At 43.1% G+C, this 16574-nt stretch overlaps 1 protein-coding gene across 1 annotated transcript in view; it reads right to left on the reverse strand.

Annotated features, from left to right (window-relative positions):
• LOC104989498 (protein argonaute-1) overlaps positions 1 to 16574 on the reverse strand; it is a 31325-nt gene continuing 14751 nt past the window's right edge. Inside the window, exons 10-19 of the mRNA XM_010841179.1 lie at positions 16347 to 16469; positions 16077 to 16210; positions 12526 to 12710; positions 6609 to 6768; positions 6337 to 6427; positions 5043 to 5237; positions 2376 to 2510; positions 1657 to 1758; positions 1130 to 1329; positions 1 to 890 (exon numbers count right to left, since the gene is read on the reverse strand). Coding sequence (XP_010839481.1) covers positions 782 to 890; positions 1130 to 1329; positions 1657 to 1758; positions 2376 to 2510; positions 5043 to 5237; positions 6337 to 6427; positions 6609 to 6768; positions 12526 to 12710; positions 16077 to 16210; positions 16347 to 16469 — 1434 coding nt within the window. The 3' untranslated portion in view covers positions 1 to 781. The remainder of the gene's footprint in view (positions 891 to 1129; positions 1330 to 1656; positions 1759 to 2375; positions 2511 to 5042; positions 5238 to 6336; positions 6428 to 6608; positions 6769 to 12525; positions 12711 to 16076; positions 16211 to 16346; positions 16470 to 16574) is intronic.

Raw genomic sequence — 16574 nt, forward strand, 5'->3', positions numbered from 1 at the left:
TACAGGGAAGGCACTGGTTACCCACCAGCAGGCGGAAGGAAGACAGGGTCGTGTCACTTCAGAGCTAAGTGCCATAGTGCCTTAAGTCTTACTAGGGGCTGGATGTCTGTCAGGTGTAAGGTGGGGTAGAAAAGGTGGAGAAAGAGGAATAAGGGAAAGGGGAGTGGCAGCTGGGGGAGGGGGCAACCAAAATCATTAGCATTAAAAATCTTCCTACAGGCTGGATTCTCAACCCATTAAAACATCTAGTATCCTAAAATATTGATCTGCATCTGATTTCGTTTTTCTTCTTAAACAAATCTAGACCTTTTCTGATTAAGGCTCCTAAAAAATCCTTCCCTCCTCCCACCCACTTTCTCAAGCCCCTCACTTTTCCATCTAAAGTATCAAACCCAAACCTACCAGCTTTTGTCCGCAGGGCTGCAGAGCCGACCTTACCAAGCTGTCAGGCGTGAGTCTTTAGCACTGTGAGTCACATGAGACACCTGTGTGTATGGTGGGCACCGCTGCTGCCTGTCTTGGTCCAGTGGGTTCAGGGCCAGATGTGACAAGATGGGGTGAGGGGTTGAGGGCATGAGGTGAATATCAGAGATTTCTGGCTGGTGGTCTGGCTTACTGGCCCTGTTCCCCCCGCTTTTGCCCCCTCTGCAGAAGGAAACAGGGCCTTCTGCATTCCTCCCTACCCCACCTCCCTCCTCCCTGCTTCCTCTGGATTTGGGCGGCACAGCTCTTGGGGCTTGGAAAGCTTTCTTCTATCCAGTGAGGTAACAGCGTTCTGCCTTCAAGCGAAGTACATGGTGCGCAGAGTATCCTGGTGAACCTGCACGGCTTTGGCCAGGGCCTGGGGGTCCCGCCCATTGCTCTGCCCCGATATGTGGCTCCCCTCTCCACTGAAAAGGAAAAATGAAAGAAGTCCTTCCTGGTGAGCTGAGTTGCCACTAACCCTTCCCCCACCCCTAGGGTGCCAATTCCCATACCAATTAAGAGAAAACCCCAACCCAGATTTGGGCTGACAAGCCCCAGGACACCAAATTGGACAATCCTTGTTTCCTTCTACCCAAGGAAAGTTGAGAGGGTCTGGTACCAGAGGCTGAAGCAAAAAGGAAGCCAGCCTGATTCCAGGCCTCACCTGTCATGCTCTTTGTCCACTAGGTGGTATCGTGCCCGGAAAGCCACCAAGCGGGCATAGTAGGCAGGTGCTGGAATTGAGACGGAGCGTGTGCATCGTACGTAAGTGTGGCACAGCTGGTACGTCAAGATCTGGAGCTCATCCGCTGTGAAACGGTTGTCATCCCAAAGGACATAGTAATGGGATGGTCGGCTGGTGCCCTGGGAAGATAGGAAGGTGAGGGGCCCCAGGCTGAGCAGACGGGATGGCTGACAGTAAGGAACAGGATTACCATTATGAGTATGGCTGGGTTGGAAGGCCCACCCATGAAAAGGCAGACACAAAGCCACCTTTGTCATAAAGCACCCATTGTATGGGCAACCTGACTAAGATGTTGAAAGTACACTTAAGTTCAAGTGCACAAAGGGCTTATTAAGAGAACAATCCTGATTTGAATGCCACTCAGTGATGAATGATATATTCTAGAGGCAATGGGAATGATCAACTATCTTTGACCCACTGGATACCCCAGGACATAGCCCAGCTACCTGGATGCCTGCGTGGCTGCACAGATAGAAGTCAAACTCAAATGGGTGGGTGATGTTGGTGTCCACAGTGGTCCCAGCTGGGATGTTACCACTCTTCCCAATCTGTATAGAAACAAAGACAACCAAGATCCCAAGACCTGCCTGGCCCTAACTAGGGCCTCGACTCAATTCTACCCTGACTCCATCAGAATCCCAAAAGTAAGGTAGAAGTTGCTGTTCCCAGAGAGAGTGCTGGGCGCTGAAATAACAGGCTTCTAAAGTTACACAAACCTGTGTTTAAGTGCTGCTTTCACCATTTATTAGCTGTGGGATCTTAGCAAGTTATTTAACCTTTCTGAGGTTAAACTGGAGATAATAACTGTACCTACCTCACAGGGGTGCTGTGAGGAAGACGCCTTGCACAGTGTCTGGCACATAGAAGTTCAATAAATTCAAGTTCCCTTTCCCATCTCTGGGAGCTGGTCTATATATGGGGTCTATAGGCCAGGGAGCTAGGAGGAGGGAGATCAAGTATAAGGGAGGAAGGGAAGGCGGGGAGAGGGGGAAACAAAGGAAAGGAAGCAGCAGAGGAAGGACCACAAGAGTCAGGGGGAAGAAAAGTGCCAGGGGCGATGGACAGGCCAAGGACTAAGCCCCAGATTTCATTTCCACAGCTCCTTTCATACTCAGAGAAGGGAGACATGACCAGGGAACAGTGACTTCCTCAATCCCTCACTCACTCGCTCATTCTTGTCAGCACAAAAAAGGCGGGTGTGATGGCGTTTCTGCACCACAATATAAGTGATTCCGGGCTGGTAGTCCTTTTCCAGTTTGATGCAGGCATCACGAATGGCCAGCAGCTCATAGTGGAGGATCTAGGCACAGGGTGAGGAGGGAGACAAAGAGACATACAGCTCCTCTTGAGTTCATTCATCTTTCTGAACTAAGGGTTTGCCACTTGTTATAAGGCTTTTTGTTCAGCCTCCCTTTATAATATTTATAGCTGACACCCAACCATTAGTGAGGATAAGCCCTTCCTACCAAAAATCAGCCTTACAGAGGCATACCTCAGAAATATTGCAGGTTCAATTCCAGACCACTACAATAAAGTAAGTCACACGAATTTTCTGGTTTCCCAATGCACACAAAAGTTATGTTTATACTACACTGTAGTGTATTAAGTGGGCAGTAGCATTATATCTTAAAAAAAAAAAATGAATGTACATATCTTAATTTTAAAAATACTTTATGGCTAAAAAATACTAACCATCACCTGAGCCTTCACTGAGTCATAGCAGTAACATCAAAGATCACTGACCACAGATCACCATAATAAATATAATAATGAAAAGTCTGAAATATTGCAAGAATTACCAAAATGTAACACAGAGACATGAAGTAAGCAAATGCTCTTGGAAAAATGGTGCCGACAGACTTGCTGGCCGCAGGGTTGCCACAAACCTTCAATTTGTAAAAAAGACAGTATCCGTGAAGCACAATAAAGCGAAGTGCAATAAGATGAGGTATGCCTGTAGACAGTTCACCTGCTATGTTCCTATAAAACCTAGCTGGGAGGCTTAATATCCACAGAGAGCACTCACCTGGTTCCTATGCATAGTGAGACCTAACATCAAGACACAGAATAAAGGTTCACAGAAAAATCACAATGTCCAGAGCAAGGACAATTTTAGGATCAGGAGGAAAATGGGCGTTCCCCATGGGAGCAGACAGGGTTGGGACCACCATGAAAGAATAGACACAAAGTTCAGGAATGGCTGTAGAGGGAATAGATAAATTCAGTTCTATAAAAAAAGCAGTATCATAAGAAAACAGACTAGCTAAAGAAGCCACAGGTGAAAAACCACAGGCAGTAGCTGCCTTGTTGCCTTGGATGTCAGATACAGGGAGTAAAAACTATATGGTAGAAGTAAATAGAATTTAGAATCAATTAGAACTAAGTTTAAACCCCAAGCTTTACCTAATTTTATTACTTTGAGCAAGTTACTTAACCCCTTTAAGTCTCATTTTCTCCACATTTACTAAAGTTACTAATAAGATCATCCTCACAAAACTGTCCTGAAGACTAAAACAAATAATTGAGTGGAAGCATAAAAATCCTGCTGCTGCTGCTGCTGCTAAGTCACTTCAGTCGTGTCCGACTGTGCGACCCCACAGACAGCAGCCCACCAGGCTCCTCCATCCCCCGGATTCTCCAGGCAAGAATACTGGAGTGGGTTGCCATTTCCTTCTCCAATGATAAAAACCCTAATAGGGGCTTGATGACTGCTGACTGCTTTGCATAAGCAGTTTGAATTTTAACCCTAGGCTACCTGAAGCCACAGGACATCTCTGAACAGATACATGTTATAAATTTATCTGGTACTTTAGGAAACATTGTATGACTTGGAGGAAACTGAGCATAATAGTTAAGAGCATGAACTTTGGAATCTGACCAACTTGTCTGAATCCTAGCTCCACTGCTTATTAGCTTGGATGACACTGAAGAAATCATTTAACATTTTCAAGCCTCAGTTTCATCATGTATCAGGTGGAATAATAATTACTTCATAGGATTCTTATAAGCACTGAATAGAGCATATACAAAGTGGTTAGCAGAGTTAATGGCACATAAGATACCCAGTAAATGGTAGTTATATTACTTTTTATTAAATGGTAGAAAAGGAGATCAGTTCAATATACTAGTCTAAACAATAAACTATGAAGGCTTAGCAGGGAAACAGAATGGTAAGAACACTGTAAAGGTCAATAGCAGTGTGGCCACCAGATCAGCAGGATCACTAAGAACCTATCAGAGGTACAAATTTTAATACCCCATCCTAGAATCACTGAAGCAGAAATTTTAAGAGTGGAGCTCTGCAAACTGCTTTAATAAGCCCTTCAAAAGATTCTGATGGATGCTAAAGCTGGACAGTGAAGTGAAAGTCGCTCAGTCGTGTCCAACTCTTTGCAACACCACGGACTATACAGTCCATGGAATTCTCCAAGCCAGAATACTGGAGTGGGTAGCCATTCCCTTCTTCAGGGGATCTTCCCAACCCAGGGATCAAACCCAGATCTCCCGCATTGCAGGTGGATTCTTTACTAGCTGAGCCACCAGGGAAGCCCAAAGCTGGAGAACCACTGGTCTAAAGAATCAGTCTTCAACATGAACTAACTAGTAAACAGGCACTGAGAGTCTTTTATTACAAGAAGAAAGGTCTATCAATGACTGTACACACCATCTCTCAGTTGGGATCTCTGCTTCCAAGCCTGTTCCGTTTAGCAAACCTCCGTAAGTAGAAGCACCTCCCAGTGCCAACAGCTTAAGAAAGGGAGCAGTACTCTCTGCTACCATTAGGCCCTATGGCCTCAATGTGAAGGTTTTCTTGACCTATTGCGGGCCCTACCTGGGGAAGCTGGCCTTCAGGAACCCCATCTCGGTAGAAGATGATGCGGGTAGGCTTGAAGCGCGTGGACTTGTAGAACTGGATGAGCAGCTCACGTACCATGTAGGATAAGTCTTCAATGATCTCCTGCCGTGGTCGCTGTACCCGCACAGTAGCACAGTAACGGCTGGGGTGGGCATCCATGCTGCCTACCACCTGATAATCAAAGAGGCAGGATCAGCTCCTAAAACCTCCACCCTCCCAACACTGTTAGTTCTGGGTTTGGGGAAAGACCTCTTGAGAGCAGGGAGGGGGGAACAAACAACCTAAGAAATCAAATGTGTAGGTTTTTTGGATTCAGTAGTCCCGGTTTCCATCTCTGTTCTATCACACACATGGAAGTTACTTAACCCACCTGATCTTCTTGTTCCTCTTCTCAAATGGCGATAAGAGTAACACCTGCTTGCAGTGCTGTTGTGGCGCAGGTAAGTCATCATGCACAGGACCTCTCCCGCAGTAGGTACTTGCTAAGTTTGATTTTCCCACACCTTACAGAGGGGCATGTGATGGTTCAGCACTATTAGCTCAAAGACTGACCTCATCTAAAAAACAAGCTAATCTTTTCTTCAAGTGCTAATCTACCCCAGGAACTACAGTGAACAGTGTTCTTGTGGATGGTAGGAACAACATTATTTTCTAAGGGGACAAAGGCCAGAGACTAGGATGGATGGCCACAAGGAAAATAAAGATAAGCATAGTGTAGGGTTTCCCCACATTTACTGAGATAGGCCCAGTCTGCCTAGAGAAACATGAAGGTTCAAGAAAAAGAAATGAAAAAGAAGGCCTGGTCCCATTAGTCAACTGAGAAGCCCTGTGAGACAGGGAGCAGAGCTGTCAGGAGAGGGATTAGAGAGCTATCTAATCTACTAGATGGGTCAGGGGTACAGATAGAGAAAAAGGCAATCCCAGTAACTAAGTAATTCACTTAAAAGGGATTTTGGAGAGGAGATATGGTCCTTCCCATATCCCAAAAGTGGGTACAGGGAGAAAGAGGGAAATTCAAACACGGAACAAAAGTGATGGAGACATAACCAAGTCTCTGACCCCAGTCTACTCTCTCACTGCTCTCTCTGAAAAGAAGGTATCATACAGAGTTACCTTTATTAAAAAACCAAGGGACTGGTTAATGGGGATGATCAGCTGAAATAAAAAGATCTTGTGAAGGGTCAAGCACCAGAGTTGAGGGAAGGAAATCAGGTGTAGTCTTGGGGACTCAGAAGAGAACCTTACGAGGAAGTTGGAAAGTGTCACTCACTGCTGTGATAGAAGGTTTTTTCCCATCCCCTGCTGGTGGGTGTGTAACATCTGCTCCCAGGAATATCACTGGTTGTTGAAAGACTGCAGAGCTAAACAAGGAAGAGAAAACAAATGGTGAGGAGTTGGGTCGTCTTTTCCTGGCACCATCTAGCACCCACTTTGGCCCCCTCTCCCTTGTGGCTCACTCTGCCTGGACAGTGTGCTATCTTTTCATCAATCTCCAGTATATTACCTTGCTTGACAAGGGCAAGTAAGCAATAGAGTTCATACCGCTGGTGTGGGACTAGGATGTTGTTAATGCCACCAAGTTTGACATTGATCTTCAGGCAAAGGTTAGACAGAGTCTGAGGCGAGGTCTTGACCACGTTCTTCACTTGCACACACTGTGTAGCCATTCCCAACAGAGTATCTCCAACACGTTTCACTTCAGCTATGAGCAGGGAAAGAACTGATTAGTGCATTCAACAAATATTTACTGAATGTCTACTTGATTCCAGGAAGTATATGAGGTGCTAGGGAACACAATGGTGACCAGAAACACATAGGGTCCCTACTCTTACAGTGCTTACTATCTAGTGACTAATTTTAAAAATCATAAAAAACATAACAATGATAAATGCTACAACAGGAAACTTCACAGAACTATGACACAGAGAGCATATGATATAGTGTAATAACCTAGCCAGGAAAGGATTCTTTACTGAACTGAATTTAAAGGTAGAAAAGAACTTACAAGGGAGAGAGAATATGGAAGAGAGCATTCCAGGCCAAGGGAAGAGCAGGCAAAACGCACTCTGATAGGGGATAGAAACACAAACTGAAGAAACTGAAAGGTCAATCCAGCTATAAAGGAGAGCAAAGGAACTGCCATGTGGGAAAGAAAGTGGTGATTAGAACGACCTAGGAAAGAAACGAGGGTAGTTTAAGAAGGCAGTTGTCAGGATGGAGAGAAACAGATTCAAGAGACTATGTAAGGGAAAATAATTTTATGGATAACTTATGAGTTTCTAGACTTTTGTAATAGAACAGACAGATCTTAAGTTCTTTTTGAAACATTTTGAGTTTGAAGTGCTTTTTGGTCATCCCAGTGAAGACATCAATCAGGCAACTGAGTACAGCAATTGGAAGTTCAAGAATAGTCTGAAATGGAGATGTAAAATATGACATATTTAGGTACAGGTATGGCACCCCACTCCAGTACTTTTGCCTGGAAACTCGCATGGACAGAGGAGCCTGGTAGGCTGCAGTCCATGGAGTCGCTAGAGTCAGACACAACTGAGCGACTGACTTCCCTTTCACTTTTCACTTTCATGCATTGGAGAAGGAAATGGCAACCCACTCCAGTGTTCTTGCTTGGAGAATCCCAGGGACGGGGGAGCCTGGTGGGCTGCCATCTATGGGGTCGCACAGAGTCGGACACAACTGAAGCAACTTAGCAGCAGCAGTAAGTGAACACATGATCTTGAGATCAACAAGGAAGAGAATGGAGTGAAAGGAGAGGGCTTAAACTCGATTCTTGAGGAGCTCACAATACTTACAGAACAGGAAGAAGATGAGTCTGCAAAGGACAAAAATCCAGATTATCTAGGAGGAAGATCAAGACAGTGTTGCAGCATGAATACCAGGGAAGAAGAGAGTGTTTTAAGAAGGAGTAAGTGTTCAACCAAGTCAAATGCTGCTAAGAGGTAAAACGAGGACCAGAATTTTGTGACACCAAGGCAAAAATTAATGGACAGAGGCAAAAACTGTTTTTGGTAATACCAAATACCATGGAGGAAACATGGGATCAATAAACAGTACAATATATTTTCAATGGGAGAAATTTGAGACTGTTTAAAAAGCTAAGGGATCATTTCTATCTCCAAGAGATACGGTCAGAAGGAAACCAGTGTCTGTTGAGAACATTCAAGAAAACCAAATAAAATTCATAAATCATCTTTCTGAAGGTAGTAGAGAGGTGCTAAGACAAAAGAACTGGAAGAGCTAACACTCCAGAGAGGATGAGAATCTCACAGAGGTGAGCCATCTGCTGCAGCTGCTTTGCCCTGGGTACATTTGCTGATTCTAGATGTGGGCAAGAGGCTGGGATTCTAGGCTTTGCACCAAAAGAGGAACCACTGCCAAGGGACAGAGAAAGTAACAGCCATTTCTGGCAAACACAAGCTAGTTCTAAATGTGAAAGGTTAAAAAAAACATTTAAAAGAAAACACAGACTAGTATCTTCGTGACCTTAGTATTTCTTAAACAGAACTCAGAAAGTACTAGCCATAAAGGAAAAATATTGATAAACAGGACTACATTAAAATTTAAAATTTCTGTTCAACAAAAGAAGCCATTAAGAAAGTAAAAAGGCAAGCTATAGATATGTGTAGTACACATCATATTTAATAAAGGAATTATAAAGAACATCTAAGCCAATAAAAAAAGAGAAAGACCTGAGCAGGCACCTGTCAAAAGAGGCCAGTGAAACAGCCAATAAAAATATAAAAAGATACTCAACCTCATCAATCACCAGAGAAATCAAATTAAAAAGCACAATGCAGTATTAACAAACATCCATATAAATGGCTAAAATGAAAGTGACAATACCAAGTTTGATAAGGATGTAGATAACTAGAACCCTCATTTCGCTGCTGATGGAAGTATACATCTGTACACTTAAAAGCCCTCCTAGTTACACACCCAATAGAAATGGGCACTATATTCAAAGGACATGTACAAGAATGTTCACTGAAGCATTATTTATAACAGTAAAAGCCTGAAACAACCCAATTATGTCCATTAACAGTAGAATGGATAAATACATGTAAATTGTGTTAAAATCATATAATGGAAAAACTATAACAAACTACAATTAAACAAACACAGACAAATCTAACAAACATAATGTTGAGTGAAAGAAGACAGACACGTAAAAAGGTACATGATATATGACTCCATTCACATAAAGTTCAAAGACAGTCCAAACCAATCTAAGGTGTTAGAAACCAAAATAATCGTGGTTATCACTGACAGGAAGTTGTAGTAATCAGTAGCCTGGGATTGTGGTAATGTTTTACTATCAGAACTAGGTACCCCTGCTGTGACACTGTGAGAATTCACTGAATTGACCACAAAAGATCTTTATATGTATATTATACTTCAATAAAAAAATTACATTAAAAAATTATATCAGTTTAGTGGAGAGGAAGGAGTTAAAAATACTAAGGACAGGATGAGGCATGTTAGCAGATTAGAACTGGAAATGTGACACTGTCCTCTTATACTTTTGGGGCAATTTAATGCATGTGGACCTTGTTTTGACTATCACTTGGCCTCTCAGGAAGGACAGTGAAGGATCTTTCAAAGAATCTGACTGCTCCTCTTATATGCAGGCTTAATTCCTAGTCAAATGCCCCCATTACCTAAGTGGTATAATCAAAGAACATGTAAGTGAAAGAAACCCAAGGTCATGATCAAGGTATGAAGCTGGAGAGAGGTATAACATGACTGAGCCCAGGGTAGGGAAAACTCTGAGTAACACCTGACTTCTCCAAGCATGCCACACTACACTACACAGGGAGGCCAAAAATACTGGATTCTCCCTTTATGGAGGGAACCAGAAACATGGCTAATTATTCAAGGCAATTCTCCTAAAAAGCATCCTTATTTTCTAACCAAGGGACATCAATTTAAGGCCCAAGAGAGATGTGGATTGGAGATCAACCAACTTTCATAAGTACTGAGTATCATGTCAGTGGAAGGCTCTACCTTGGGTATGTATGTACAGAGGGAAGAAGATTTTGAGCAGAATCAGATCCACTCCATGCTCAAAACAATTAATTAATCAGCAACCTGATGCAATTTCTGGATGAATACAGAAAGGTGGGATGACAAGAGAAAGCTTCCAGGAATAAATACATTTAAATTAGAATTTGAAAGATAGAATTTTAAGGGCAAGGTGGGGCATAAAAAGAGTAGACATCTAACCTAAAATCACAGTCTATCTCTTTCTGTCACCTTATCCTTCACTTTCTTTACACCTTTACCCTTTCTTCACAGCACTTCTTGTCTTGCTCCTCGACTGCAATGTAAACTCCTCAGGGCACAACTCTGTTTTGCTGCTGAAGTCCTAGCACCAAGATATGGCCAATACATGGTAGGCTCTCAATAAATACCTGCTTGGGAGGAAAAAAGACTAAATAATTAAGAGCTTCTGATTTCCAGGCGTTGGAAGTTGTGCTTGCTTGCTTCTATTTTGCTGTTAATCTGTATCACATTGAGACCAATGACATGATGATTTGTGTGTGAGGAAACTGGGATTACTCCTTGCAAGGTGGCATTACCAGAATGAAACCTAACCAAAAGGCTGTCCTACTGGAAAAATACAGATACTACTAAGAGCAAATAAAAAAAGTATTTAGATATTTCAGGCAAAGGCAAATGATGTTAAGCAAAACCAGAGACTGGAAAGCACAGAAAGAATGCGCATTTGGAGAGCATCTACTAGGTCACAGACCCTGTGTTAGATGCTGTCTTTTATATAATTAACTAATGAGGCTGAGAAAGGTTAGGTAACCTAAAACAGTAAACTGGCATAGTCAGGATTAAAATCCAGCTCTATCTAATTCCAGAACAAGTGATCTTTCTGGTATATGTAGCAAAGACATGTATAATACGAAGCTGAAAAGGTTAAACTAAGATTAGGGCCCCAAAAAACTTCTATTTTGTGAATAGGGACTAATGAAGGTTTTTTTTTTTGAGAGTACCAATCACAAAAAGTCTCATCCAGTAATCTATACAAGAAGGACTTAAGAAGAAATGTTAGAATTAAATTGAGAAGAATGGGTGGCGAACAGGGAATACATCTTAACACTGTATAAAAAAAATAGCATTAGAGGTAAACAAAGAGAAGACAGACTGCCCCCAAAGTTTGGATAAAGGTACCCAGAAGCAATTGTGATACCAACGAGAAGAGCTTACTGGTAGACAAAGAAGACAAGCTACTAAAGAGGCAGTTCACCAAAACACATTATAAAAGCAAAGGGCACAACTGTTTTATCCACAAATGTATTAAGGATCTATCAGCGTTTCTTGTCATACACGGTAGGTGATCAATGAACTCTTATGGAAGGAAGAAAAGTCAAAGGAAGAAATAGGAACTGCAGAGAGGTCAGTGTTGAATGAAGATCTTAATAATACATGATAACATCTAACAATAGTTGATGACTGAAACAACTGAAATGTATGAGAATTTCACGAGAATGAAAAGAGAGAAAAAGAGGGCAGAGTACAGAATTCTGGAAAATGCCAGGCATTCCTGGTAACAAGAAAAACAATTAAGGAGAGACAGGAGAAAGTGTCAAGAAGTCAAGAGGAGAAAGGTCATTGGTGACCCTCTGCAGAGGAGGTTTAGGAGACTGGAAGAGGTAAGATAAATGGAAAAAAGCTAAGCAGTAAGTGGCTGGTGAGGAAGTGGGGATAGAAAATGTACAGAACACATTTAAAAACTCTTCAAGTTTTTTTTTTTCTTGAAGAAAAGCAAGAAAATAGGAAGAAAAAACTAAAGGAAATGGCATGACTGTGGTAATGCACTCTAAAGATGTTTTAGGGTTAAAGTGTCCTAAAGGTAGCAGGATGAAAGAGAAACAAAGAGTACACATGGGTTGAATAAGATCAGAGGAGAGACACCTCTTCATTTGAAGATAAGAGCTGGAGAAGGAAAAAAAAAAGTGAGAGAAAAACACTGAGTCAGAGATGGATATAGTCATTTCCATTCTTAAAAGAGAGGAAAAATAGAAGGAAAACCTCTCAAAGAGTCTAAGCCATTCCCAGCAATGCAACACCAACAAAAGCACCACAAATTGTGCTTGGGTGTGCTGCCCTGTGGCCTGACGGACAACACCTCCTAAGGAAAGGTACCTGGACTGACCGATCTCTGCATCTGGCTCAGCTTAGCCTGCCATAAACACCAGCACACAGAGGACTGCAGAAAATGCTACTGAAAGGGAGGGTGAGCAGGTAAACAGGACCAGAGGTGACTGACTGGCTCATACAAGTTGATATTTCTCCTCTAAGAGGAGCACTGACACTAAGGAACGGCTCTGGCTAGGGCCAAGAACCCAGACTGAGTCACCCCTAGGATCTTCCAGGGAGCCACCCTGAGAAGAGTCCTATCACTGTAATCACTACTCCAAGAGAACTGTACCATACACTGGCGTCTTCCCGGGCAGGATGACGATAATGAGCTGCAGCCCTGAGTAGGTGTTCTTGAGATGCCGGAACATGGGCTCCACACTGTCTGCCCCCTGTGCGTATTTGCAGAAGCAAGGCTGGCCCTGGATGGGCATCCCTGCATCCTTGGAAATCTTCCGCAGCTGGTCCGTGAAGTTCCTGCAGCACAAGCGTGGTCACGACAAAAGGCAGTAAGTCCCACTGGAATACTTCTAACCAAACGCCTCCATCTTAGGTCCCCAGCACTATGACAAGCACTAACAGATTCTAAGAGGAATGAGACATCATCACATCTAGTGTAAAAACCACATTTATAGTTGGGTAGAACAACGTAGGACTTGCTAAGTGTTCAATGGTATAAGCAGAGAGCTGAGGGAGCCCAGAGAAACGGGAATTCTCGAAGTCTCCCACCTGTCCCACTCAAGCAGCTGGTTCCTGTGTTCTAAGTCTACAGCAATAGGAAGATGTCCAAGAGGAAGGCCTCTTGGCTCAAATTAAAACAAATGAGCTTCCAACAGTGATCAGAGCACAGGAGATGCTTGGGAAAACATGTGCTCCCTCCTCCCCTATGGGTTATTTGAAGCCTGAGAGCAAATAATTAAACAAGCTTCTTTCTTTGGGCTTTAGAGCTTTACCCTAAGAAAGGAAGACAAAGTTGGAAAAGAGGGTACACATGCAATAGATTAAAAAAAAAATCAAGCTACATAAATATGACAGACTGAAAGGAGCAGCAGGAAATTCAATTTGTGAAAAACCTGCATTTAGATTAAAAGCAACAGTGTACAAATAGAGAATAAAAGCAATTGTTTAAGGGATGTTATTATATAGCACACAAATATCAATAAGATGGGTTGAAAACCTATGCAGTGAGAAAATAAATGTTTTCAATCAGTTTAAAAAAATGAGATTAATACAGTACAAAACGGTTGTGTAAAATTTTAAACCACTTATATAGGTATATAATACATATAAATTGGATGGAAAGATTACAGTAATTCAAGAAAGTGACTGCATCAGAAAGGAGAAATGAGACTATAACAGAGGATATAAAGGACTGTCAAATTTATCTGAAATATTTTATTTACTTTTTACAAAGGATAAAATAAACATGACAATACTCTGGATGATAGACACATGGATGTTTTCCATATTACTCTATTTTTTTAAGTTTCTCAAATAAACACTAGAATAAAAAATACAATCTATTATTTCATGTAACTAAGTACCAGGGCTCTGAAGGACTACTAAGAGTGTTTCTGCCACTTCTCTGCTTTGCATACAACTACAGCATAGCTATTAAAAAAGCCAATGTGTTAACTACCTTCCGTTAATAAGTGGATCTCTACTTCAAGGAAAGCGGTATTCCCTATCTTCTATTACCAGATCACACTTGGGATATTATGTCCAGTGCTGGGGGCCACAAAGTGTTGAGAGAACTCTAGGATGGGGACTGTCTTAAAATCTTGTCCTGAAAGTGACACAGCTGAGGTAACAGGGCCTCTTTAGCCAGAAGAAAAATTCTGAGGGTTGACCCTAGGACTCCCTTGCTAAGTCACTTCAGTCGTGTTCGACTCTGTGTGACCCCAAAGACGGCAGCCCACCAGCCTCCCCCCCGTCCCTGGGATTCTCCAGGCAAGAACACTGGAGTGGGTTGCCATTTCCTTCCCCAAAGCATGAAAGTGAAGAGTAAAAGTGAAGTCGTTCAGTCGTGTCCGACTCTTTGCAACCCCATGGACTGCAGCCTACCAGGCTCCTCCGTCCAAGGGATTTTCCAAGCAAGAGTACTGGAGTGGGGTGCCATCGCCTTCTCCAAGGACTCCCTTATCCATCCCCAATTACCAATTTCTCTACCTCCATGGCCATCTTCCTCTCTTCCCCTTATGTCTCAGTGGAAATGATGGCTTTTCCTATGCTCTGGATCCCATTCTTTCATACACATGTGGGAAATTTGTTCTATTTCCTTTCTAGTTTTTCTGAATTCTATTTTCAGCCTCTGTTCACTATGCACATTTTCCGTAGACAATCTCATCCACTGCCACAGCTGAAAACTCCCAAATCTTAAATCTTTAGCCCAGGACTATACAAGCAACTGGCCCAGGTGTACAAGTCACTTATTACCCCCTGCATTCAGAGATCACTGCAAGAAGGCTGTTGTCTGATGAACTGACTACTTCCAAATCAAAGATTCTAGCTTTATCAGGTTTCGTGCCCCAAAATATCCAAACAACAAGTTGCTCCTCAAAAGGACAGGACAGGGGAAAGACATGAGAATGAGAGAGAAACACACCCAGTATAGAACCAACAAGGTGACACAAAGCCAAAGTTGAGAGCCTTTCTAATACTGGTTAAGAAATCAGCCCTCCAAAGCCTGCCCAAGGCTAACAGCAGGCCTAAATGGGGCCAAAATCCCAAGAACTCAGGAGAGGAGGTAAGAGATACTCATTTAAGAGAACTATAATTGTGATGGAGGTAGCTGTGCATCTGTGAGGGGAGAGGAGGGCCACAGTCTCCACATTCATCAGGGGCTGCTATGACCCATTCTTATGAAAATCCCAAGGTCAGGTGAACTCACCAGGGCACACATCTCTACTGATTCCCATCACTGCCCAAAGTGGTCAGCTCCACTGATTCTTTCTCAGCTCCAGAATGCACTGACCATACTCCAGATTCAAAGAAAACAAAGAGCCAGCACTTCAAAGGACAGCAGGAACTGAACTGCATACTTCTAATGGGTAAATTTTGTGGTATTTGAAAAATAAAAAAGAAGACTGCAGGGGGAGGGTCAATGATTTCTTCACTTACTCACTCACTCATTCAAGACCATTATTCCCCTAAGCGATTCCTTTAAGCGCTTGGCTGTATCAGTTTCTTCACTGCTGTCATCTACTCCCAGCTACTCAGCCACAAGTGGCTCAGAGGCCCTTACAACTCATGTTCACCTAACTCAGGTCACTCGGACCCAACCGAACAAATTCTGTCCATAGGAAAGGACAGCTCAGAGTACCAGCTGAACTTTTATTTCTAATTAGGAATATAAGCTCTGAAACTTCAGATCTGATTTGCCCCCAATTTGACACTTTCTTGATAATGCGAACCTTGTACAAGTTAACTTAACCTCTTTGAGCCTCAGTCTGCTGAAAATGGAAATACCACCACTACTCACTGTGAAGATGAAATAAGAGAACATAGAATTAGGTACAACATCAGCATATATATTATAGTCATCACTACTACTATTTACTACCCATGTTAAATACTGTAACAATAAAACAATTCAGGCCTCCCTTAGGAGGTTCACGTCCTGAAATTATCATCTCTGACACAGATATGGCTCCTTATCAAGACTCCTGACCACAGTGGGACAGAAAAGAAGCAGGGAGAAGTTTAAGCCAGATAGCACAGGGGGCAGAGTCAAAAGTCAGAAAAAACAGACTACAGAGCAAATCTTGGCCCCTTGGGAGTAGAGGAATTCAGGCAACTCTAGGGTCCTTCCCACCTTTCCACCCATACACTCAACCTCCTTACTTGAGCACTTCTTCTCGACACTGTTTTTGGGGTGCGAAGCAGGCGATGGCCCAGACTTTGATCTCAATGCCATTGTAGAACTGTTTCCCCCGCATGTCCCAGACACCCTGATTGGGTGTGGCAATGGCCCGGTTCTGGGGATAGGCAGAGGGGGTGCCCAGGTGAGCTTCAATAGAGCCAGGTGGGTAGGAGAGCAAAAGCCACTGGCTGTAACAACCCAACCTCCCCCCATAAGCCCCAGAGCCGTTGTCTGGCCCTGCCCCTGCTCACCCGGCCGCCATACTGCAAGATGGGCGCCGGCAGCACTCGTCCCGTCACCTCCGTCATGTCATCCTTCACCTTGATCCCAAATTCCTGGATGTACGGATCTAGGTTGTAGCTGGCATTCTTCATCTGCAAGACAAAAGAAGGGGATCTCAGGAGAGCAGTAGCTTGGCAATACTGCTCACCCTCCGGGTCCCCCTGAAGAGCAGCTGAGGCTGGTAAGGAATACCCCTA

Source organism: Bison bison, unplaced genomic scaffold (assembly GCF_000754665.1).
Source record: "Bison bison bison isolate TAMUID 2011002044 unplaced genomic scaffold, Bison_UMD1.0 scf7180017864158, whole genome shotgun sequence".
NCBI lineage: Eukaryota > Metazoa > Chordata > Mammalia > Artiodactyla > Bovidae > Bison > Bison bison.